Below are 25,844 nucleotides of genomic sequence, written 5' to 3' on the forward strand. Positions count from 1 at the left end.
GTAGTGTTTCTAGGAATAAGATTCTCATAAGCCTGCCATACTACCTAGCGTGCACACACGCACTCTCTCTCTCTCTCACTCACTCAAACACTCACACACACACACTCAACTCATGTTAAATCACAAACTTATTGCGAAGTGTGCTTTCTTAAATATTTTTCATCCTTAAAATGTCTTTAAAAACAGCAATGTAACACCATGCACATAAAGCAAAATAACAAACAAAATGTTTAAAAAAAAAAAAAAAAGCATTTGGGCCTTGCATATTTGGCAAGGCCAGACATAAAAACCTGCATTGTCCACACTTAAAACCTACAGTACATTCTTGCTACACACATACAGACAAAATACACCAAGCTCCACCAGTCATCGCATTGGCTTTCCAGTCGTCTTTTCCATAGGAGAGAGAGTATGGCCACATAAAGTTTTGTCAGCTTGGGAGAAAAAATAATAATTGTTCATAATCAACTTCATCTGAAGTGGCTGATAATAAAGCAAATCCCTCCATCTCCCTCTCCTCTGATGGTGACATTACTGGGTGATTAGGCGTTGGGGTAAATCAATCCCAGAGTGAGAGTCCTGACCAATGGACATTATTACTGTCAAGTCCCACCCTTACCCTCTGTTATGATTTCATTTGTCAGCTGGTATCAACAATAAGATGAGTTACGCTTTTGGCTACACTTTATTTGGATCATGACCCAAACCCTAAGTGTTACCCAGCTTTCTAAGCCCCTGTAGAAGGGGAGAGGGAGAAGGTGGAGGTGGAAGAAGACCAAGAGAAGGGGGAAGAGGAGGTGCCTCGCAGAGTCACATAGTTTATCTGGCTCTGGTGCCTGGTGGTCAATGCCAGCCACATTCTTTCATAGAGTCTCCTCGGTCTCCTTGTCCTATCCTCTGTCCCTTGAACTGCGTATATTGACACAGTGGGAGCTGAAGCTCCTTGTTAGGGCTCCTCTGAGGGCCTGCAAGGTCGAGAGCATGCCTCTGGAGTGCCCTCGTGGGCTACTGATAGATAAACACCTCTTCTGAGACAGACGCTGGAGGGTGGGCCCATGGGCCTCAGGAGGGCAGGACAGTTAGGCTAATGATGATCAGACACTGCAGAGGGGGAGCAAGGCAGGGGAGGTGGTCCAGGTGGGGGTGGTCCTATTTTGCCAGAGGTGGTAGTGTTGGTGGTAGGGGGATGGAGGCCAAGGCTCAGAGGGGCAGGCAGATGACCAGCTGTGGGGGGGGGCTTAGGGTGGGGGTTCGAGGGTCAGCAATGGGGGGTATAGCGTGGTAGATTAGGTGAGGGTGATATAGGCTGAGGCCTTCTCCTTCAGCTGTCGCAGACACAGATGGCAACTCCAGCTCCCTGTTAAGATCAACATCGTTCAACAGTTACAGCGGTATTCCCGTGAATATACAATTTCACATGATTTCCCACTTACCATTGCTGTAGTTTATTCACTGACAGTTTTTAAGTTCCCAGACACTAGTAGTAACTAGTAACCATATTTAGTTTTGACGATATTGCCATAGGGCCCCATTCAGAAAACATACTAAACTGCCGTTTTCACAATTAATGGGGCCCTGTGGCAATGCTGTTAAAGCAAAATACAGTATGGCTACTAAATATCCAAGTAAGGGAACTTGGTACCTAAAAACCAACCGTCTGGGTGAACCAACTACAGTCAAGGTAATGTGTGATTTGCAATCTCTTCACCATGTCAACTTGGACTGCTGATTAACACATCTTTTCAATTTCAAATCGATTAGTCCCTACTCCCTAGGAGCTCCTGTAGATCTGAGAGGATTGGGTAGATACAAACAATATGGTAATGAATCCATCTTGCCCTCTCATTTGAATTGTTGAAATATTGCCTTCACCTATTAAATTCTCTCAGATATACAGGAGTGGCTATAGGGAATAGGGGCTAGGGGTGGATTTGGGTTTCAGCACTATGAAGGACAGCTTACAAAACCTCTACATGGTCTATACCTATGAGGCAACATATCTTAGGAAAGCCAATGCATGATCAACAATTACTCTACTGTAGCGTAATAAAGGCTATACTGCGACATTTTTCAACAAAAAAACATTTTTCTATCCAGCTTCCATCCTGGTCAACAATTACCTACAGTACAGTATACTGCAGCTTGAGATCCATTGACATTTACATTTATTTAATGCAATAGTGAATTGAAATTCTATTTGGGAATTTACCCTAACGTTGGTGTACTGTGTCCATATAGACCCATATACTGTATACCATATACTGTAGACCTGCCGCCACACAGCATATACTACACAGAGAATTAACCTACCCTCTGGGGGTTCTGCCATAGGGGGGCTCAGGCAGTACATATGGTAGCCTCTGTCACAATCATCACAGAATAGTAACTGATCCTGCAGAAGGAAAAAAGTAAATAAGTAGATGCACTTGGAAGTGTAGCACAGTGCGTGTTTCACTTAGTGGGGTATTGGGGTGTCACACCTACGACAAGGCGAGAGCGGTGGCAAGTGGGGAATGGGGTGTTGGTGTTTTGGATATGAAGGTACAGATCATGTTATGAAATATGAATGCGTGTGTGTGTGCATTTGCGTGTGTGTGTGTCTGTGTATGTACGTGTGTGAGTAGTGATTACGTCATTCTCTGAGGTGCCACACAGACTGCAGGACTTGCACTCGATACACTGCCAGCTGTAGGTCCGCACCGACGCTGTCATGTTCACTGTGAACTGGAGGCAGGATGGGTGACCTAGGCCCACAGAGATGGACACAAACCCATCATCATCATAACCAAAATGATCATCATCTATCCTCTTCATCACCATCATCATGAAAAACATAACCATGTCATCAAAATATTAATTTTCATGTGAACCATTAAACTATCACCTCACACAAAGATGAGGCTCTTTACCACTTCTTCTAAAACACAATAACACAAACGGTGTGTAAACTCCAGGGTTGTGTATTGGCTGTAGACCAAGGCAAAGGACTCAATTGCACGTCTCGGGACAAGGGCTTAATCCAAAAGAATAATCCTTTAATTCCAGAAAAGAGTTCGGTACACAGGTAGACAATTAGTAGGGAGGCAGATATCCAAAAAGGGGTAGGCAAGGCAGGGTATGGTACACGGGTAGTCAGTCAAATAGGAGGCGGATAATCCAACAGGGAATAGGCAAAAGACAAACTCTGAAAAACTAAACAAAGATCAAAAAATCAGGTAGACAAGAAATCACTATAAAAATTGCTGAGATGTTTTGACAGTAAGGCACAAAGACGAACTGGCAATGAGACAGGGGAAATACACCGACTAAATAGACAAGGAATCCAATCAGGGCGGGGTAGACGATCACACAGGGCAGGTAGTGAAGTGTCTGGAACGAGAGATAAGGTGAGAGACACAAAAATAAACAGGGAACAAAAATGTAATAACATGAAACAAAGACAAACAAACTAACGAACAAGATGAGATGTAACAGTACCACCCCTCTCTAGGGATGGCACCTAACGTCCCTGGCAGATCAGGATGGGCTTGGTGGAACTCCCGGATGAGACCTGGATCCATAATGTTCTTGGTGGAGACCCAGGACCTCTCCTCAGGACCGTACCCCTCCCAATCCACCAGGTACTGCCGTCCACGACCCCGATGACGAACAGCCAGGAGCCGCTTAACCGTGTATACCGGCCCTCCATCAATGAACCGGGGGGGTGGGGGGGGCTTGGAGACAGGGACCAGGCGGCTCTCCTTTACTGGTTTGACTTTGGCCATATGGAAGGTGAACCTTCAGGGATCTGGGGAGTCGAAGACGTACTGCCACTGGATTGATCACCTTGGAGATGGGGAAGGGACCCACAAACCGGGGAGCCAGTTTGCAGGATTCTACCAGCAGGGGAAGGTCTCTGGTGGATAGCCAGACTCTCTGCCCAGGCCGGTAAGTAGGAGCGGGGGTTTGCCGGCGGTCTGCCACCTGTTTGTACCGGGCCGAGGTCCTGAGGAGTACCTGCCGGGCCCGGCTCCAGATGCGGCGACACCGGCGAATGAACGCCTGAGCAGATGGGACGCTGACCTCTGCCTCCAGGTCCGGAGCAACAGTGGCCGGTACCCATAGGCGCACTGGAAGGGGGAGCCCTGCAGGATGTTGTGAGCATACTCAACCCACATGAGATGCTTACTCCAGGTGGCCGGATTCTGGGAAACGAGGCACTGCAGGCAGGTCTCCAGCTCCTGGTTGAGCCACTCACTCTGGCCATTGGACTGGGGGTGGTACCCAAAGGAGAGGCTGACGGTGGCACCAAGGAGGGAACGGAAAGCCTTCCAAAACCGGGAGATGAACTGTGGCCCCCGGTCTGGCACCACATCCCTAGGGAATCCATGAATACGGAACACATGAAATAACATTGCCTCCGCCATCTCCTTGGCAGACGGCAATTTAGACAGGGGGATGAAGTGCACCATTTTGGAAAATCTGTCCACCACCGTCAAGATGGTGGTGTTACCTGCCGGTAACCCCGTGACAAAGTCCAGCGAGATGTCAGACAAGGCATGATGAGGAACAGGAAGCGGGCACAGGAGACCGGGAGGCAGGCGTCGGGAGACCTTGTTCCAGGCGCACACAGGATAGGCAGCAACATACTCCCCAACCTCTCTCTCCATGGACGGCCACCAGAAACGTTGCCTGATCACAAAGAGAGTCTTCCTGGGTGACAGGAGTTGAGGGAGGTGTGGGCCCAATGGATCACCTGAGAGCGATGGGAGACAGCGACAAACAACCAGTTCGGGGGACAGCCCTCCGGTACTTGAACATCAACACCTGCCTGTCTGACCACCTCCTCAATATCCCATGTCACAGCCCCCACCACACAGGAAGATGACAGAATGTTGGTGGGAGCCCTTGGGGTAGAGTCTGGGTCAAACAGGCGAGACATCTGGTTTAATATTTTTGGAACCAGGCCGATATGATAGGGAGAACACAAACCTAATGAAGAACTGGGCCCTCCCGGCTTGCCTGGAGTTGAGCCGCTTGGCAGTCAGGATATACTCCAGGTTTTTATGGTTGGTCCAAACCAGAAAAGGATGCTCCGCTCCTTCCAGCCAGGGGCGCCACTCCTTCAATGCCACGTTGATGGCCAACAGCTCCCTGTTCCCCATGTCATAATTTCTCTCGGCAGGAGAGAGTTTCCGGGAAGAGGAAGGCGCAGGGATGAAGTTTGTTGTCCTCTGAAGACCGCTGGGAAAGGACAGCCCCGATGCCCACGTCTGAGGCATCTACTTCAACAACGAACTGCCGCCGGAGATCCGGGAGAGTGAGAATGGGTGCCGAAGTGAAGCTCTCCCTCAACCTCCGGAACGCCTGATCCGCCTGGGGAGACCAGTGGAACCTAACAGACGAGGAGGTGAGAGCATGCAAAGGTGCGGCAATGGTACTAAAATTTCTCATAAACCGCCTTTAGAAATTAGCAAACCCTAAAAACCGTTGTAAACAGCTTGCGACTCGTAGGCAGGGGCCACTCAGCAACTGCACTAACTATGGCGGGATCCATCTGAATGTTGTCCTTAGAGATGATAAAACCCAGGAAAGCAACAGTGGAGGCATGGAATTCACACTTCTTAGCTTTTACAAAAAGCTGGTTGTCGAGGAGACGCTGGAGAAGTTGGCGGACGTATTGATCATGAGTCTCCCTGTCAGGGGAAAAGATATTCTTATCATCCAGGTACACAAAAACAAAGTGATTCAACAGTCATTAACAAGAGCCTGAAACACAGCGGGGGCATTTGTGAGTCCAAACGGCATAACCAGGTACTCATAATAACCACTAGGAGTATTGAATGCCGTCTTGCATTCATCCCCCTCCCTTATCCTAACCAAATGATAGGTGTTAGAGAGGTCCAGCTTTGTGAATATCTTAGCCCCTTGCAATAATTCAAAAGCAGATGAGATAAGGGGGAGGGGGTACCTGTTCTTAATGGTGATCTCATTAAGGACTGAATAGTCAATGCAGGGACGAAGCGTCTTATCCTTCTTGTCTACAAAAAAAAACCCAGCCCCAGCAGGAGAAGATGAAGGGCAAATGATACCAGCAGTTAAGGAAGATATAGTCAATATATTCCTTCATAGCATCCCTCTCCGGGGCCGATAAGGAATAGAGACGCCCTCTGGGAGGAGACGATCCTGGAAGCAAGTCAATGGCGCAGTCGTAGAACCGGTAAAGAGGCAGAGAGGTGGCAAGGGTCTTCTTGAATACTCTTTGAGGTTGAGGTAACAGGGGGGAACACTAGAGAGGTCCGGGAAATCGGAATCCATGTTTAGCGAGCCAGGGATAACCCAGAATGAGAGGCTGCGAAGGGGAGTTGAACAAATAAAAACTCAGGGCTTCCGTGTGGTTATTGGCGATAATTAATTGAATCGATTGAGTGCGGTGAGTGACTCTGCACAGTAGCCGATCAAGAGCATTGGCCTCTAATGGCTTGGGCAGGGGAACAATGTTTAGTAGTTTTTTAGCTGACCTCCAGTCCGTGAAACTCTCATCCGCCCCGGAGTCCACAAACACAGGATGTTTCAGAGTATGAGATGACACGATAAATTGAGCAGGAGTGAAACAGAGAGAGGGATTAGCGGAAAAAACAGTTCAGCTCACCAGCTCCCTCTTTCCTACTGATGAGCCCTGCCTTTTACCGGACACCCAGAAGTGAAATGCCTGAACTGGTCACAGTAAATGCACCTACCCTCCCATATACGTCGCTGACGCTCCTCAGGATGGGCTCTACCCAACTGCATGGGTTTTTCTGAAACTATAAGAGTTGTTGGTGCGTGGGCCTCCAGACGGAATTGTTGGGGAGGACGCCACGAAGGAGAGCAATCGACATGAAACTGACCCCTCCGGACGGGCAGAGAAATCCCCGGCCTGGACCTCTCTCTCTCCTGAAGACGGCTATCAATTCTGATGGCCAGAGCGAAAAGAGAATCCAGGTCAGGGGGAAACTCAAGCGGAGCCAACTGGTCTTTGATGGGGTCTGAAAGCCCAAAGAGAAACGCGTCAAACTGGATGGACGGATTCCAGCCTCTATCTGCTGCCAAGGTGCAGAACTCAATGGCGTAATTGGACACCGGTCTTCTACCCTGACGCAGGCCCATAAGCACTCTCGCTGCCATCTCGACCAGGGGTCGTATGATCAAAAATCCTGCGGAGTGTGTTCTTGAACTCCTCTAGGGAATTGCAGATGGGAGAATCCCTAGCCAATTCAGCAGTGGTCCAGGCCTCGGCTTTGCAGGTGAGATGAGTAATAATGTACGCCACCTTGGCTCGTTCCGTCTGATATGACGCCGCCTGTAGCTCAAAATGTAATCCACACTGGGTCAGAAATGCCCGACAGTTACCGGAATCCCCGGAGAACTGCTTGGGTCTGGAGAGGTGAGGAGCCAGGGCTGGTGGTGTGGGCAGGGGAACCGTCACCAGCTGCTGGATCTGGTCAGCTAGTTGGCTAACCTGGCCGCTGATGGAAGTCTGAAACTCTGCATGGCGTTCTGTCAGTCCACTTATCCCCTGGCAGATTGAGGTGAGTAGTTAGTCATGATGACGAATCCGACCCTCCTGGGATTAAAGCACTGAATGCACAGAGTCGGAGCCGGCTGAGTCCATGATGTGGCCAATTCATACTGTAATGGCTGTAGATCAAGGCAGAGGACTCAATCGCATGACTCGGGACAAAGGCTTAATCCAAAAGAGTAATCCTTTAATTCCAGAAAAGAGTTCGGTACACAGGTAGACAATTTGTAGGGAGGCAGATATCCAAAAAGGGGTAGGCAAGGCAGGGTATGGTACACGGGTAGTCAGTTATTGGATTAATCTCCTGACAGACAGGAAGCAGCATGTGCGGCTGGGCAAGCTTGTCTCGGAGCCCCGGACCATCAGCACTGGAGCCCCACAAGGCTGTGTGCTCTCTCCTCTACTCTTCTCCCTCAACACTAACAGCTGCACCTCTAGCCACCCTTCTGTCAAACTCCTGAAGTTCGCGGATGACACAACCCTCATTAGATTAATCTCCAATGGGGATGAGGCCGCCTACAGAGAGGAAGTTGACAGCCTGGCTTCCTGGTGCAGCCAGAACAACTTGCAGCTGAACGCCCTAAAAACTGTAGAGATGGTAGTAGACTTCAGGATAAGCCCAGCCCCAACTGCCCCCCTCATCATGTGTGACTCCCCAGTTAACACTGTGGAGTCATTCAGATTCCTGGGGACAAGAATTTCAAAGGACCTTAGGTGGGCGGAGAACATCACCTCCACCATCAAGAAGGCACAGCAGAGGATGTTCTTCCTGCGGCAGCTGAAGAAATTCAACATGCCGCAGAAAGTGATGGTTGAGTCCATCCTCAGCTCATCGATCACCGTCTGGTTCGCTGCCTCCACTGCCAAGGACAAAGACAGACTGCAGCGGATCATTCGGTCAGCCGAGAAGGTCATCAGCTGCAACCTGCCATCTCTCCTGGACCTGTTCCACTCCAGGACCAGTAAGAGAGCAGGAAAGATCATCGCTGATCCTTCCAATCCTGGTCACAACCTCTACCAAAGACTTCCATCCGGCAAAAGGTTCCAGTAAATCAAGACTAAAACCTTGCGCCACCTGAACAGTTTCTTCCCCATGGCAGTGGGGCTAACAAACAAGCCCCCTGCCTCTCACTGACTCTGGGACTTCCACCCCCCCCCACCCTGTCACACACACAATGCACTGAGACAGTGTAATTTATAATTATTTAAAATTATTCTAATTTATAGTGTACATGCCCCATAACCATTTCACAGCCTCTAGCCTCATTGCCACTTAGTCTCACACAGCTTACAAGATGTATTGTAAATTTGTTATTTTGTAAATTTGTTATTGCTATTTTGTTAATATTTTTGCTATTTTGTAAATTTCTTGTCAATATTTGCTATTTGTTTTTTATGTCCATGCACCAACCTCACCAAGTCAATTTCCTGTATGTGCAAATATACTTCGCCAAAATGATTCAGTCAAATAGGAGGCGGATAATCCAACAGGGAATAGGCAAAAGACAAACTAAACTAAACAAAGATCAAATAAACAGGTAGACAAGAAATCACTAAGAAAATCTCTGAGACGTTTTGACACTAAGGCACAAAGACGAACTGGCAAGGAGACAGGGGAAACACACCGACTAAATACATAGGGAATGATGATGAGGAACAGGTGAATCCAATCAGGGCGGGGTAGACGATCACACAGGCGGGAAACACACAAGGGCAGGTACTGAAGTGTCTGGAAAGAGAGATAAGGTGAGAGACACAAAAATAAACAGGGAACAAAAATGTAATAACATGAAACAAAGACAAACAAATTAACGAACAAGACGAGACGTAACAGGTTGTGTCCGTTTGAGTGGCAGGCAGTACCTGAGCGTCCACAGTCTGCACAGGAGATGAGGTCTTCAGGACAACCTGTCTTCTTAGATCCTCCCAGACAGAAGTCACAGTAGCCGTTGGGAATTACCGACCCATCTGCAGCTTTCTTAGCTGGAATCATAGAATAAGACTTGTGAAATTCCATGAAAAACTTTTCTTTTTTAACAAGACAGCAGTATATCTTAACTTTATAAGATATAATAATCAGCGATTTATAATCATTTTGAAATAAGGGCAAAAATAATTATTAAGTTAGACAAAGCATCAATGACAGCAGGTATGCCGAGATGTCACCAAAGTTATTTGGGAATGGGGTGCAAGTGTACTGTAGCCTTCAAAAATGTAAAAAGCAACATCCCAAAAAAAATTCAAGGTGTTCTTTTAACTTATTACTAAACTAAATATCACAGTTCTTACAGTTATATATTTTTTTCTGATGTAAAATAAGGAACTGCAGTCAGCACAGAGTAAGCACAGAGCTGTACTGTCTGGTTACTGATGACCTGTCACTGGTCTGGAGCAGTGGACTCAACATGGAGAGGGAGAGATGAGAGATAGGCAGAGGGAGGTGTGGAATGAATGGATGAAGAGAGAGAACAAGAAAGAAAAAGATTATGTGTGAGAGAAAGAGGAGGATTGCGTGAGAGAGGTGGAGGGAAGCATCAAGTGGGACGGAGAAGAGAGAGTGAGGGAGATTTCTGAGTATCTGAGTGTCCCAGCTGGATCCATGTTGGTTTGTTAACTCACCAACTGCCAAAAAATTCCGTAACACTCACCACCTAGAGTGTTTTATGTGGTATTTACCTAGCAACAATACTTTGATTGGCTACATTATGAAACATCTGAATTTATGAATTTTTGGTGAATAGTGTCACCCTTGGCACTCTAGAATGTTGACAATTTGGGCGACTTTATTCACCCTCGGCACTGAATGAGTTAAACAAGCAAGCAGGCCCACTGAAGCTCCTGCTCCTGCTCAGCCATGGAAGGGAGGATGGGGACTGGGGAGGGGAACTCCACTGGGAAGCCCAAGGGTCTGTTCAATATTGCCAAAGGAGCAGAGATGGAGGGGGTGGGTAGTGGACCTGCTGCTGTGTGTCAACCAGCAGGTGCACTATTAGGGAGCTATTTTATAATAAGCATTAACTGGAGAGAAACTCCCCCTGCTTGCCTGTCCGAGTCTCTCTGCCTTACTGCAGTCGATTGCATTTAATAGCTTTGATCATGTAACCAGTTAAGGCCGCTATTTGTATGTGTCCCTTTTCTCACTTGCGCCCGTAGACAGACAAAGACACATAGACATACAGTCTACAGTAGACTGTACTAGACAGGCAGGACACCCTGCAGGACACCCTGCACAAACATGGGCACATTAATTAGGGCATACACACACACACACACACAGCAGCAGCAGCTTGAGTAATCAGTGGCTGTCTGTTGTGTGATTTGCGAGGTCATTAATCCTGCCCAGAGTGGATTGTGGAAGGATATGGGGGAGGGGTGCAGGAGGGAGGAGAAGGGGGAAAATGGGTTTTCTCGAAAAGGGGGAGATTGGGTTTTTTCTATTCCACATGGTTGGTATATAATCCCCAGTGAAATAAAAAAAAAAAAAAAAAACTCTGATCAGGACGAGAGAGAGGAGCTGGTCCTGATACCCATATACTATAGCCCTATGCCGCAGTACTGAATTGCACTGTACTACAATGAGTACAGTCAGAAGGCTATGGCATAAATTCCCTTTCCCCTATTTCAATATAGAACAGGCTGACACAGGCTTCTCAAATAGATTATACAGAATGTAAAAGCATGAACAAACAAAGTAAAATCGGTTTAAAAATGACAGGCAGGGTGTGGAGATTTACCGCTAAAACCACTCATTTTGATTGATTTTCACACTGTTTAGCAAATATTGACAAGAAATTTACAAAATAGCAAAATATTAACAATATAGCAATAATAAATTTACAAATTTACAAAAAAGAACAGCAAAACAATACATTTTGTAGGCTGTGCGAGGCTAAGTGGCAATGAGGCTAGAGGCTGTGAAATGGGTATGGGGCATGTACACTATAAATTAGAATAATTTTAAATTACACTGTCAGTGCATTGTGTGTGTGTGTGTGTGTGTGTGTGTGTGTGTGTGTGACAGGGGGGGGTGGAAGTCCCAGAGTCAGTGAGAGGCAGGGAGCTTGTTTGTGAGCCCCACTGCCATGGGGAAGAAACTGTTCAGGTGGCGCAAGGTTTTGGTCTTGATTGACCAGAACCTTTTGCCGGATGGAAGTCTGTGGAAGAGGTGGTGACCAGGATGGGAAGGATCAGCTATGATCTTTCCTGCTCTCTTACTGGTCCTGGAGTGGAACAGGTCCAGAAGAGATGGCAGGTTGCAGCCAATGACCTTCTCGGCTGACCGAATGGTCCGCTGCAGTCTGCCTTTGTCCTTGGCAGTGGAGGCAGCGAACCAGATGGTGATGAGCTGAGGATGGACTCAATGATGGCCGTGTAGAACTCGACCATCACTTTCTGCGGCATGTTGAATTTCTTCAGCTGCCGCAGGAAGAACATCCTCTGCTGTGCCTTCTTGATGGTGGAGGTGATGTTCTCCGCCCACCTGAGGTCCTTTGAAATTATTGTCCCCAGGAATCTGAATGACTCCACAGTGTTAACTGGGGAGTCACACATGATGAGGGGGGCAGTTGGGGCTGGGCTTCTCCCGAAGTCTACTACCATCTCTACAGTTTTTAGGGCGTTCAGCTCCAAGTTGTTCTGGCTGCACCAGGAAGCCAGGCTGTCAACTTCCTCTCTGTAGGCGGCCTCATCCCCATTGGAGATTAATCCAATGAGGGTTGTGTCATCCGCGAACTTCAGGAGTTTGACAGAAGGGTGGCTAGAGGTGCAGCTGTTGGTGTTGAGGGAGAAGAGTAGAGGAGAGAGCACACAGCCTTGTGGGGCTCCAGTGCTGATGGTCCGGGGCTCCGAGACAAGCTTGCCCAGCCGCACGTGCTGCTTCCTGTCTGTCAGGAAGTCAGTGATCCACCTGCAGGTGGGTTCAGGCACGCTCAGTTGGGATAGCTTGTCCTGGAGGACAGCTGGGGCGATGGTGTTGAATGCGGAGCTGAAATCCACAAAGAGGATCCTGGCGTAGGTGCCGGGGGGGTCTAGGTGCTGGAGGATGAAGTGGAGTCCCATGTTGACTGCGTCGTCTACTGACCTGTTGGCTCTGAAGGCAAACTGCAGTGGGTCGAGGAGGGTGATGGCCTTGAGGTGAGTGAGCACGAGGCGGTCAAAGGTCTTCATTACCACAGAGGTCAGGGCGACTGGTCTGTAGTCATTAAGACCTGTGATCCTCTGCTTTTTGGGAACTGGGATGATGGTGGATGTTTTGAAGCAGGCAGGTACCATGCATTCAACCAGTGAAGTGTTAAAGATGTCAGTAAACACTGGAGACAGCGTCTCTCCCTCTATTCCATTTCTCTATCTACCCTCTTTCTCTGTCTTACCCTCTCCCCCTCTCTCTCCTTCTACTCTCCTGAATCTTTCTCTGACCATTTCTCTCTCCTCTCTTCCCCTTTCTCTCTTAGTCTCTTTCTATCCCTCTCTCTCTCTTTCTCGTACCTTTACCCTTAATACAGACTGCTCTTAGAGTTCTACAATCTCATGTTAGCACAATCCCCAGCCTGAGATCCATACCACACTGGCTGGTCAATGAAGTGGCTGCAGCCTTATCAAATTAGCACTTCCATAGGAATTACCCACAAGTACCTGTTGCCTGGGCTCTCTTTCTCTGCTTCTCACTCTCTTTCGCTCTTTTCTCTCACTCTCTCTAACTTATTTTATCTCTCTCTCCTTCTTCCGCTCTCTCTTTCTCTCCCATAACTCTTCACTCTGAGTATAAAATTATAGTATAAACCAGGTTTTGTACATTTAAATCAGACCAAACCTGAGAGACAGAGACAAAAAGCAGCTCCTGGTCTCTTCACCTGTACACTTACAACCTTGCCCACGACGCATTCCTACACTCTAGAACTGCACAGAGCAGAGGAGAGGAGGGAGAGGCACGAAGAAAAGGAGGAAGAAGAGGGAGAGGAGGAGGAAGGGCAAAACACAAAGGAGAGGGGGAAGTGAAGAAGTTCCTGCCGTTGTTTCGGAGCAGTGGAGTGTGAAAACACACACTCTGTCGCCTGGTTGCTTAATGAGGGGAGCATCTTTAACGTGGCAAATGAGTCCCTCTGCCCCCAATCCAGCCTTCAGTATCCCAGCTCTCATCCAGCCAAATGAATACATACCCACATACACGTATGTGAACACACATGCAAAAACTCAATAGAGTACACAGACAGGAAACAACGTATGGACACAACACACACACCCAGACACAGTAGATCCGGTTTTAAACAGTTCAGTCAGGACATTTACGTTGGTTTAATCATGTTTAATGAAAATGGTAATTCATTTAAGTTTGGCGGAATTGAATGGCACTGCTCTGTATAGCTCCCTGCCTGAAATTTAAACAACATAAAATACAAAACAGGGAGCCCATTCTATCAAACCCCCGTAGGTCGGTAAATACAGAGCAACCGAGTGGGTGGAGGCTGGGGTGGTGGGTGGGAGGACCAACAAGTGAAACTCTCATAGCTGTTTAACCATGGTGGAGTGTTGCATATTCAGCTCTTTTAAGCCTTGTCCCATGAACATGTGATGTGTTTTGATTGTGTGACTCAGCTGTCTGTCACCTGACTAACCTGTTCTACTTAAAGTGTCCCGCCTGAACATACATAAACTTCATACACTGCAAGGCAGTCAGACGAAAACTGTTAGTCATAAATTAGATATCTCACAAGGATCCTTCCTTTCTCTCTTCCTGTCTGTAGTTCACTTTTTCTCAGAGGAAATTATTTTTCTGCAATCCATCTATCTACAGTGCCTATAGAAAGTCGTCATACCCTGTGAAATCTTTACCTTTTGTCACATTATACCCTGGAAATTTAAATAAATCAAATCTAACTTTTTTTGAGCTGTATGTACACATTATAACCCTCATCATCAAAGTGAAAATAAAAATTGTAAAAATTCTGGACAATTATTAAAAATGAATTAGTGAAATACCTGGTTTGGTTAAGTGATCAGCCCCTTAGAGTATACCATTATAAACTTGCTCAGGTGCACCCAATCAACTTCCAGATCAAACACCAGGCTAATTGCCCCCCACCTAACATCAATTGTAGTGGTTTTGATTACTTCAGAATAAAACCAGCTGTTTCTTGAGGATTCCACGACTAGAAGTGCATGGTTCTGCAAAGAATTCACCATGGTTGGAAAAGTACTTTCAAAAGGCCTCCGGGATAAAGTTGTAGGAAGGCACAAGTTAGGTGAAGGCTACAAAAAGATTTTGAAGGCTTTAGCTATCCCTCTGAGTACCGTTCAGAGCATCATTAAGAAGTGGAAGGCGTATGGCACCACCAACACCTTGCCTAGATCAGGCCGTCCATCCAAACTGGATGACCGAGCCAGGAGGACATTGATCAGAGAAGCTACCAAGAGGCCAAAGGCAACTTTGAAGGACTTACAAGTCTTTATGGCTGGGACTGGTCTGTCTGTGCATGTGACAACAATCTCACAAGCTTTACACAAAGCTGGCCTGTATGGCAGGGTAGCAAGAAAGAAGCCTTTTCTGAAAAAGTGCCACACTCAGTCTTGTTTGTGCTATGCAAAAACACACCTGGAAGATTCTGTTGCCATGTGGAAAAAGGTTTTATGGTCAGACGAGACTAAGATTGAACTTTTTGGACTGAACTCCAAGCGCTATGTTTGGCGAAAACCAAACACAGCACACCACCCAAAACACACCATACCTACTGTGAAGCATGGTGGTGGCAACATTATGTTGTGGGGATGTTTCTCTTCAGCGAGGACTGGGCAATTGGTCAGGATTGAAGGGAAAATGGATGCTGCCAAGTACACCCAAATTCTTGAGGACAACCTGCGTCCCTCTGCTAGACAGCTGAAGATGGGCAGGTCATTCACCTTCCAACACGACAACGATCCTAAACGTACCACCAAAAGAACAACGCAGTGGCTTAAGGATAGAAAGGTGAATGTCCTTGAGTGGCCAAGTCAGAGCCCTGACTTAAATCCGATAGAAAATCTGTGGATGGACTTGAAGAGAGCAGTCCATCGCCGCTCACCACGGAATTTGACTGAACTCGAACAATTCTGCAAGGAAGAATGGGCAAATATTCTCCAATCTAGGTGTGCAAAGCTAGTAGAGACATATCCAAACAGATTGATGGCTGTAATTGCAGCAAAAGGTGGCTCTACAAAGTATTAAATCAGGGGACTGATGACTTTCCAACCCTGTTATTCATTTTTTTATAAATTTTCAGAACTGTCTCCTTTTTTTCATTAGTTTGATGTTGTATGGCTAAATTTGTACATAAAGCTGGAAAAAGCTTTTTTTTAATGGGTTTTGATTTCAGGCTGTACGACAAATATAGTAACTATTTCAAAGGGGTATTGTAACAAAGTCCGTTGTACACAGAGGCAGACGCAGTATCGTAGTGAGGGATTTTGTCCCATTTATTATCACAAACATTCACTTAATCGGCTTTTCAGCCAGTCTCAAAGTTCTTGCGACTTTTCAGTCGTCTCTCTCGGAAGCCACTCCTGACGTTCCCAGCCCACCTACTGAAATGACAAAGGCACACACGTTAAGCACTAGCCAACGAGGCTTCATTTGCAACAGGTGTGCAACGAAGCCTCGCCGACACAACCCTGGCCACGGTCCTGTAGCTCCCTCTACAGGCCGAACGCTGCATGTCCCCCCACAGGTATGATGACTTTCTATAGGCACTGAATATCTGCGTTGGATGGGGTGGAGGTTTATCCTAAGTAGATCCAATCTAACCCCAGCAAGCCTTCCTTCAACTTATCTTAATACAGAATACCAAATGAAGCAGACTGCAATCACTCTGCCTGCCCCCTTCTCGCCCAGTTTGGGGTAATACTGTATATATATGATAAATCATAAAGATAATTCTTTACTCTCTCCCTCTCTCTCTCTGTCTGTCTCCCCCTTCTTTCTCTGTCTCTTCTCACCCATTCTCTTTTTCTCTCCCTTTCTCTCTCTGCCCCTCCCCCAATATCTCTCTCTCTCTCTCTGTTGCCCCCCCCCCCCCCCCCCCTTCTCTGCTCAATGTACATAACAACATACTCTTTAGGAAGGACCCCAGCTGGTCGCTATGGCAACCACATTGCTAGGCAACAGCCATTTCTCTTCCTGCTTTGTTGCAACAGAGGCAGGCGGTGCAGTGGCGGCACAATTCGGTTTAGTTGTGGGGAGGGCTGTGCAGGCACCAGCACAGGCATGTGGAGAGTTTAGAAGTTTACCTCCTCTTACTGTTCTTATCCCCCTAGTTATTTGTTTTATCCTTGTTCACCTGTATCCTGTATTCCTTTTATATTTTTGTTCAAAGGGATGGTTCAGCCTATTTTCATGTTTAGGTGAAATACCACATTTGGACATGAGTGGTGAAGTCTGTCTCAAGACTGTCTCAAGTAAGTTAATTTAATCTTGTTTAACTAGTGTGTTGCTGTTAGTTGTGGCTATCCTGCCTGAAGCCTAGGGAGCTAGATTTTGTTGAGAAGCCAATTGCTGTCAATCCCCAGTGGGAGGGGCTAAACATCTCTGCTACCTACGTAAGTGCCTAGCAGCTACTGACTACAACAAAGTACATTTGGACTTGAGTGGTAAAGTCTGTCTGGTCGTTAACTGATCGTTAGGTGGGAGGGGCTGCAACCCTGCAAAATCATCAGCAATTACAGAATCTGTACTTCTGTCCTGACTGTCAAAGAGCAACAGCCTCTGCGACAGCCTCCTGACACAAAGACAAAGGAGTCAATCTGTGGAGTCCATCGAGGAAGGCCTGAGAGAAAGGCCAGACTACTAAGTATTTTTATTTTATTTTTTTCGCTACTCTAAGTGTATTTAGCGTAACCTACATCTTGTATTGCCCACAAACCCTCTATCTCTATACCTGCAAATACCACAATGTGCTTTCTCCCCATTCCTGTTATTTCATCCCTCAGGAGGACACATAGACGCTATACCTCCCCTCACAACCCATCTAAACTAGTCTACCCACTATTTTCAACTGACCACGACCTCACTGTCGCAGGAGGACTTTGAAACTGCCAATCAGCGGTCCAGAAAGCAGAGGCTACCTCAGCTTATGCCTGCTTAATGTCCTTCCACTTCCTGGCTCTCACAGAGATTCAAGAAGATTCAAGATTCAAGATGGTTTTATTGTCATATGCACAACAATTACAGAGCAATCGCTGGCAATGAAATTCTTAAGTCTTGGGCTCCTCCAACAGTGCAATAAGAAGTGTAAATAATAAAAATAAAAGAAACAACAACAATAACAATAATTACCTAAATACAAAACTAAATAAATGTAAATGTAAATGTAAAATGTAAAAAGTGAAATGTAAACAGACGTTTTTATCCAGATGTCGACTGGTATAAAGTGGCATTTTATAAAGTGGCATGTTATAAAGTGGCATAGTTAAAGTGTCATTGTGGTGAGCTAAGTAGCTCAGGAGTTCAACAGTCTTATTGCCTGTGGGATGAAACTGTCCCTGAGTCTGGTGGTGTGAGACCGGATGCTGCGGTAGCGTCTGCCAGACGGGAGCAGCTGAAACAGTTTGTTGCTGGGGTGATGAGGGTCTTTAATAATCCGGTTAGTCTTCTTCCTGCAGCGCTGAGTGTAGAGGTCCTCCATGGATGGCAGCTCCGTCCTGGTAATGTGCTGGGCAGCTTTCACCACCCTCTGTAATGTCTTACGGTTGAGGGCGGAGCAACTGCCGTACCAGGCGGTGATGCAGCCAGTCAGGATACTCTCTATGGTGCACCTGTAGAAGTTGCAGAGTATCCTGGAGTCCATGTTGAACCTCCGCAGCCTGCGGAGGAAGAAGAGCCGCTGTCTTGCCGTCTTTGTGATGGCGTCGGTGTGGTGAGTCCAGGTCAGGTCCTCGCAGATGTGGACCCCGAGGAACTTGAAGCTGCTGACTCTCTCTACTGCCGTCCCGTTGATGGTGATAGGGGCGTGCCCGGCTCCCTGCCGCTTCCTGTAGTCCACAATCAGCTCCTTAGTTTTGCTGAGGTTGAGCTGGAGGTTGTTGTCCTGGCACCAAGATGTCAGGGCTCTCACCTCCTCTCTGTACGCCGTCTCGTCGCCGTCGGTGATCAGGCCGATGACGGTCGTGTCGTCAGCAAACTTGATGATGGTGTTGGAGCTGTGTGTGGCCACGCAGTCATGTGTGAACAGGGAGTAGAGGAGAGGGCTGAGCACGCAGCCCTGGGGTGCGCCGGTGTTGAGAGTCAGGGTGGATGATGTGGCGCCTCCTATCCGCACTGCCTGGGGTCTGCCCGTCAGGAAGCTCAGGATCCAGTCACAAAGCGTGGTGTTGAGCCCGAGGTCCCTGAGCTTCACAGCGAGCTTGGAGGGCACAATGGTATTGAATGCTGAACTATAGTCAATGAACAGCATTCTCACATATGTGTTCCTCTGGTCCAGGTGGGAGAGGGCAGTGTGGAGGGCGAGGGCGATGGTGTCGTCTGTGGACCTGTTTGCCCTGTATGCAAACTGCATGGGGTCCAGTGAGTCAGGGAGGGAGGAGGTGATGAATGATTTGACTAACCGCTCAAAGCACTTCATGACGATGGAAGTGAGTGCTACTGGTCGGTAGTCGTTGAGGCAGGATGTTTTTGACTTCTTTGGGATGGGGATGATGGTGGACTTTTTGAGACATGTGGGGACCACCGACTGGAGCAGTGACAGGTTGAAAATGTCTGTAAACACACCTGCCAGCTGATCTGCACACACCCTGAGAGCCCGGCCAGGTATGCCATCCGGTCCAGGGGCCTTGTGTGGATTAATCCTTTTGAAGGATTTGCACACATCTGCCCTTGTTATTGCTAGTGTGCAGGGGTCCTGGTCCATCTGTACTTCCTCAGCCGGAGAGTAGCTCTCAAAACGTGTGAAGTAGATGTTAAGGTCATCTGGAAGAGATGGAGACACTTCCTCAGTCACACTCGTAGTCCCTTTAAAGTCTGTAATTGTTCTGAGTCCGGTCCACATGTGCCTTGAGTTGGAGCCCTCAAAGTTGGACTCCATTCTGTCCTTGTATTGTCTCTTAGCAATGTTAATAGCTTTCCTGAGTGCATACCTGGAATTGCTGTACTCCTCCAAATCACCTGAGTTGTAGGCGGCAGTCCGTGCCTTAAGTTTGGCTCGGACTTCTCCATTAACCCAGGGCTTCTGATTGGGAAATGTCCGTACAGTAATCCGCGGCACGACGTCATCAATGCATTTGCCAATGTAGCAAATCACCGAGTCCGTGTGTGTGTTTAAATTGTCGTCCTTAAACACATCCCACTCCGTAGTGCTGAAACAGTCCCGTAATGCGGAGTCTGATTGGTCAGACCAACGTTGAATGGTCCGCGTCACCGGCCTGTCACGTTTGAGTATCTGCCTGTAGGAAGGCAGAAGCAGTACTGAGCTGTGGTCAGATTTGCCGAATGGGGGTCGTAGGAGGGCCTTATATCCGTCGCGGAAGGGAGAGTAAACATGGTCGAGCGTGTTTGCGCCTCGCGTAGGAAAGCTGATGTGCTGGCGGTATCTCGGCAGGACTTTCCTCAAGTTGGCTTTATTAAAATCCCCAGCCACAATGAAAGCAGCCTCGGGCCGTGAGGTCTCCGTCCTGTCGATAACTCCATACAGCTCGTGCAGCGCTTGGTTGGTATCAGCGTCTGGTGGTATATAGACAGCTGTAAGCACAACCGATGTAAACTCCCTGGGCGAATAATAAGGTCGACATCCGATCATGAGGTGCTCTAAATTGGGAGAACAGTCCGATGAAAGTATCTCCACGTCTGAGCACCACTTGTTATTCACCATGAAGCAGACACCTCCCCCCTTGCTCTTCCCCGATGTCATTGTCCTATCCTGGCGGTGAATGGAGAATCCGTGTGGAACAATGGCGCAATCTGGGGCCGAAGGGTCGAGCCAAGTCTCCGTGAAAACCATAACGTTACAGTTCTTAATGTCCCGTTGAAACGCCATCCTGCTCCGGAGTTCATCCAGCTTGTTGTCCAGTGACTGGACGTTCGCCAGAAGAATACTGGGGAGAGGAGGCCGGTTCTCACGTTTCCTCAGCCTGACCAGCACTCCAGCCCGCGAGCCTGGCTTCCTCCGTCTCCTCCATTGTCCAGGTGAAGCAGCAGGTAGCCAGGGTAGATTGCCATTGTTTGCGGGTGGTGGTGAAAAAGTGTTTTCCACTGACGATTTAATGCGCAGAAGTTTTTCTCTATCATATCGTATGATAGGGCTCGCTTTGGCCGTTCGCCTGTTACCGAGAGTTAGGCGTAAATATAAAAATAAACTAGCAAGATAAGTTAAAACAATAAAAAGGTGAGGAGGAGCGTGAGACACGGCAGCCTTCCTCGGCGCCATCTTGCATGAGACATGGATTACACCGGAAAACACATCTACTCCGGCAGCCCTCTCTGATGCCAACTCCTTTTCTCATTCCGCTAGACTCCCCGAGTCGAGGAGGTGGCACAGGGCTCGTCGTCTCACCTAAGTGGTCACATAATGTTCTTCCCCTGTCACACCTGTCTGTATCCACCTTCAAATTCCATGCTGTTTCTGTCACCTCCCCTGTCAAACTTCACATTGTTGTTATCTATCGTACCCAGGTCAGCTTGGCGACTTCTTAGAAGAGATGGATGTCCTTCTCAGCTTCTTCCCTGAGGACGGCACACCACTCACACTACTGGGTGACTAAAACATCCAGTCAGAGAAGTTTCACTTGTCTGGAGCACTCTCCTTGTTCGACCTTACCCTGTCCCACTCTCCTCCGACTCATTAGGAATCAGCTCGACCTTGTCTTCACCACATCCTCCCATACCTCCAACCTTACTGTTACCCCTCTTCCGGTTTCTGATCATCATTTTGTATCCTTCTCCCTTCCTTTCAAATCCTCCCCCTCCCAGTCAATCTCTACCCACACTGTTGTAATGGCAAAAAATATATTTGTACTATTTTGCTTAAGTCATATATGAAATGTATTGACCTCTCTGTGACCCAATGTACTTTGTTATTTTTAATTATGTGACTGAGGAAGAACCAAAACCGACTGCTCCTTCTCTTGTATCAAATATGTTATTCTGACCTTGGAACACTCCTAACTGCAGGCTGAGGTTTGAGATAGTAGCTCACAACGCCTACGCTTCTTTCCCAGCTTCTTTATCAGCAAATAGGTGCAAGATATGTTTACCCCTAGACCTATGACGTATGAGCATTGGAGTTAAGGATGGTCCTCTCCTCAGCCACAGCATCAGTATCTGAATCCACACTGTTGGTGAAGGAATGCTGATCCAGCTGACCAACGTTGTATAATATTTTCTATATGCATTAAAACTCTCAACTGAGACCAAACATTGTTTATTGTTGTTCACTGAAAGATTTCCATCACAATCTTGGGGGCTCGCCGGGGATAGCTCGACTGAGGGGACTCTGACCAGGCGCCGGCGGTGACCAACCGTCCTGAAGAAACAGTCTTCGGCCTTAAACCTCATTAGAACCGAGTGACAAGGACCAAGGGCCCTGGGACAGACTTCACGCAGCGCTGCGATCCCTTGAACCTGGTGAGGAACTTTCAGTTTATTCTTTGGCAACAATTTAAATTGACCAAAACACATGACATCACGAGACTAAAATGTTTTGATGTGTCTCTCATGAAGTTTTACTGATAAAAATGTATTATTGGTTTTAAGAGTAAAAGAGCGAAGGTGTTGTGTGAGATAACAGGAACTGGGTTTTTTGGAGACCGGACGAGACTCCTGAGTATTTTTAACCAAGGTTTAGTAAAACCTGGAGTTGTCCTGACGAGTTCAACTTACAGACTGTTTAAGTGCTTGCATAAAATATACTAGAAAGTATATGAGCTAGGAGATCGGACGAGACTCCAGATAAAGCAAGTGCAGACAGGGCTGAAAAGCGCGCAAGGTATAAATCACGTTAAATCCTATAAATCCTATTGTTAGATCGCCAACACCAATCTAAACTACAAAAAAAAAATATTTATAGAAAAAACTAAAACAGAATACTGTCCTTTATAATACTTTGGGTAATAAAAAGAAAAACAAACTAAAATATAATACTGTCCACCAATACCAACCTAAACTACTAAATTTAAAAAAAAGTAACACTGTCTTTTATAATACTTTGGGTAATAATAATTGTTATACATTGTGTTTAATTGTCCAACACTCTTGTATGAACACCTCAAGTCAAAAGGGAAATTGAAATAAAACAAAATGGGCTCAAAACTTGGTAAACAAGATCCGAATCAGGCCGATACTGGCCCTAATGTCAATTTCATGAGAAAGAACTATGGTGACGAATCAATTACTCAATATCAACGTCTTGGTTTTCCAGCAGGTGGTAGTTTTAACCTAAGACAACTAGATCAACTAAAACTAAAAATGGAGGAAAGGGAAAGGAAGAGCAAGGGAAAGAATAGAGGTGACTGGAAAGCATATGGAATGTGGCAGAAAGAGGCTATGATAAGGGATAGGAAAAGTCAGGCAGGGAAAATCTCATGTGTGCCTCAGTGTGTTCAGTTACAGGACACCGACCTCGACTGCGCCCCGCCCAGAAGACGACAGCAACAATCACCCCTGCAGAATGTCCAACCACAGGTCAACCAGAATCTGCCGCCCGTGAAGGGACCATTGGTGAGGTCAAAGCAACGAGTAGTGATTATTCCCAAATCAGACTACAGGCCATGTCAGAAACAATATCCACTTAGGAAAGACGCAATTGATGGAATTACACCTGTCTTCAACTCTTTGTTGATGGCTGGGGTAATTGTTCCCTGCAAAGCCTCACCAGTCAGAACTCCAATCTTTCCTGTAAAGAAAATTAGAGACAAGGGTCAACCTGATGAATGGAGATTTGTACAAGACCTACAAGCAGTAAATGAAGCTGTCCAGCAGAGGGCACCAAATGTGCCAAACCCTTATACCATCCTCTCACAGGTACCTCCTAAGAGTAAATGGTTCTCCGTGGTAGGAGGAAAGGGAAAGGAAGAGCAAGGGAAAGAATAGAGGTGACTGGAAGTGACCTCTATTCACGTGACTGCGCCCCGCCCAGAAGACGACAGCAACAATCACCCCCGCAGAATGTCCAACCACAGGTCAACCAGAATCTGCCGCCCGTGAAGGGACCATTGGTGAGGTCAAAGCAACGACCCAAGGCTCCAGCCATACCTGCATGACTCCACCTCTTACTCTACAACACCGAACCAGTGACGGCAGGGGAGGAAAAGGCAGAGGGAGAGGAAGAGGGGCAGGCAGGGGCCAGTTCAGAGGACGACCAGGCTGCCCAGACTTCAGACAACATGTGGACCGCGATACTTGTTTCAAATGCGGAGAAAAGGGACATTGGACAAAAGAATGCCCCAAGAGGAACCAAACAGAAGCTGTATCCAATTCAGACTGAATCCAGGCGGCGGGCGTGCGGGAGGGGGAGGAGTCCAAGCCACTGACATCACTGACGCACGACAAAGATGAGACCAACCACCCTACACGTCAGGAAGGTGATTGCACAACACAAACACACATGACACACAACAACATTAGCAAGGAAATGATAGCTGAGATTGTTGCTAACATAGAGGCTAAGGTAAAAAAGGAACAGTCATTAAACCACGGCACATATATCAAGTATGACTCAAAGGCCTACTTAAAAATGCCAACACTTACATTAATAGTAAATGATACATACATCACATTTTTAGTCGATTCAGAAGCAACAAACTCAGTGATCAAATTAAGTGCATTCCCCACTCCACCCAAACTCAGTGGTAGATATGCACACTCTGTTGGTGCATCAGGCGAGTCTGTAAAAGAACATTACACAACTCCACTGACATGTCAGGACACAGTTCAGGGTCACTTTAAACACTCATTTCTACTATCACACTGTTGTCCCATTAATCTTATGGGAAGAGATCTGATGTGTAGATTAGGGATCACCCTCGTTTCCACACCTGAAGGGGTAATTGTGACCAGAACAAACGGTAACCACACACTAGACTGCCACACTTTTGTACAACACAGCCACGACTCACTGCTGTATGTGTATGAATGGAAGCTGGGTAGGACAGGAAATGACACGCTAGTGCAGCAAGCAAAAACATTTACACAAGAGAAGGACACACAGTACATGCAACCAGAAGACTCTCTCTCATGCACACTGTCCGGAGTATCCTGCACCATTCCATGTACCTGGCTCTCACCCACATGTGTCACTTGCCAAACACAAAAAGGATGACTGGGAGGATCTGGGTCCATGGGTAAGACAATGTGTTCAGGACTCATGTAAGTGGGAAAATACAGCAAAATGCAAAAGTCAAATGGAACCATGACTTGAAGGTTTTCAAACAAAGTGTTTGTTCTATAGTGCATGCAAGTAGAACTGGTACCAGAGAGCTCAGATATGTTTCAACAGGTAAAAAGTGACGTCACAACCAAACCAGATCTAAACCCATCAGACTTGCCGGCCCTCAAGGAAGTTCCAAATTCCCTATGGGCACAGGGCAAACATGATGTGGGCCTAATAAAAAATGCAGAACCAGTAGTGATTATTCCCAAATCAGACTACAGGCCATGTCAGAAACAATATCCGCTTAGGAAAGACGCAATTGATGGAATTACACCTGTCTTCAACTCTTTGTTGATGGCTGGGGTAATTGTTCCCTGCAAAGCCTCACCAGTCAGAACTCCAATCTTTCCTGTAAAGAAAATTAGAGACAAGGGTCAACCTGATGAATGGAGATTTGTACAAGACCTACAAGCAGTAAATGAAGCTGTCCAGCAGAGGGCACAAAATGTGTCAAACCCTTATACCATCCTCTCACAGGTATCTCCTAAGAGTAAATGGTTCTCCGTGGTAGATTTGGCAAATGCATTTTTCAGCATACCCGTCCATCCGGACAGCCAGTTTTGGTTTGCTTTTACATTTAATGAACAAACTTACACATTCACACGTTTGTGTCAAGGCTATTGTGAGTCTCCAACAATCTACAATGAATGTTTAAAAGACAGCTTGTCAACACTCACTCTATCGCCAGGAAGTGCACTCCTACAATACGTTGATGACCTGATGATTTGTAGTCCAACACAGGAACAATGTGAGGCTGACACTGTTAAACTATTAAAACACTTAGCAGCGGAAGGTCATAAGGCTAGCATATCAAAATTACAGTTTGTCAAAGAAAAGGTTGTTTTCCTAGGGCATGTGATCACAGCAGAGGGCAAATCCCTCTCCCCTAAAAGAGTTCAAGCAATCCAAGACATTCCGAAACC

The 25,844-nt window shown here is 46.9% G+C and overlaps 1 protein-coding gene across 1 annotated transcript in view; it reads right to left on the reverse strand.

Annotated features, from left to right (window-relative positions):
• Positions 1–1,286: 1,286 nt before the first annotated feature.
• Positions 1,287–25,844, reverse strand: part of LOC310824243 (zinc finger protein neuro-d4-like) — a gene marked incomplete at its 3' end in the record, with an annotated part of 128,091 nt that continues 103,533 nt past the window's right edge. The window contains exons 9-12 of the mRNA XM_083697077.1: positions 9,404–9,523; positions 2,632–2,744; positions 2,311–2,392; positions 1,287–1,357 (exon numbers count right to left, since the gene is read on the reverse strand). Of these exons, the coding sequence (XP_083553203.1) occupies positions 1,287–1,357; positions 2,311–2,392; positions 2,632–2,744; positions 9,404–9,523 (386 nt within the window). The remainder of the gene's footprint in view (positions 1,358–2,310; positions 2,393–2,631; positions 2,745–9,403; positions 9,524–25,844) is intronic.

Source organism: Argentina silus (assembly GCF_951799395.1).
Source record: "Argentina silus genome assembly, chromosome: Y".
NCBI classification, from domain to species: Eukaryota; Metazoa; Chordata; class Actinopteri; order Argentiniformes; family Argentinidae; genus Argentina; species Argentina silus.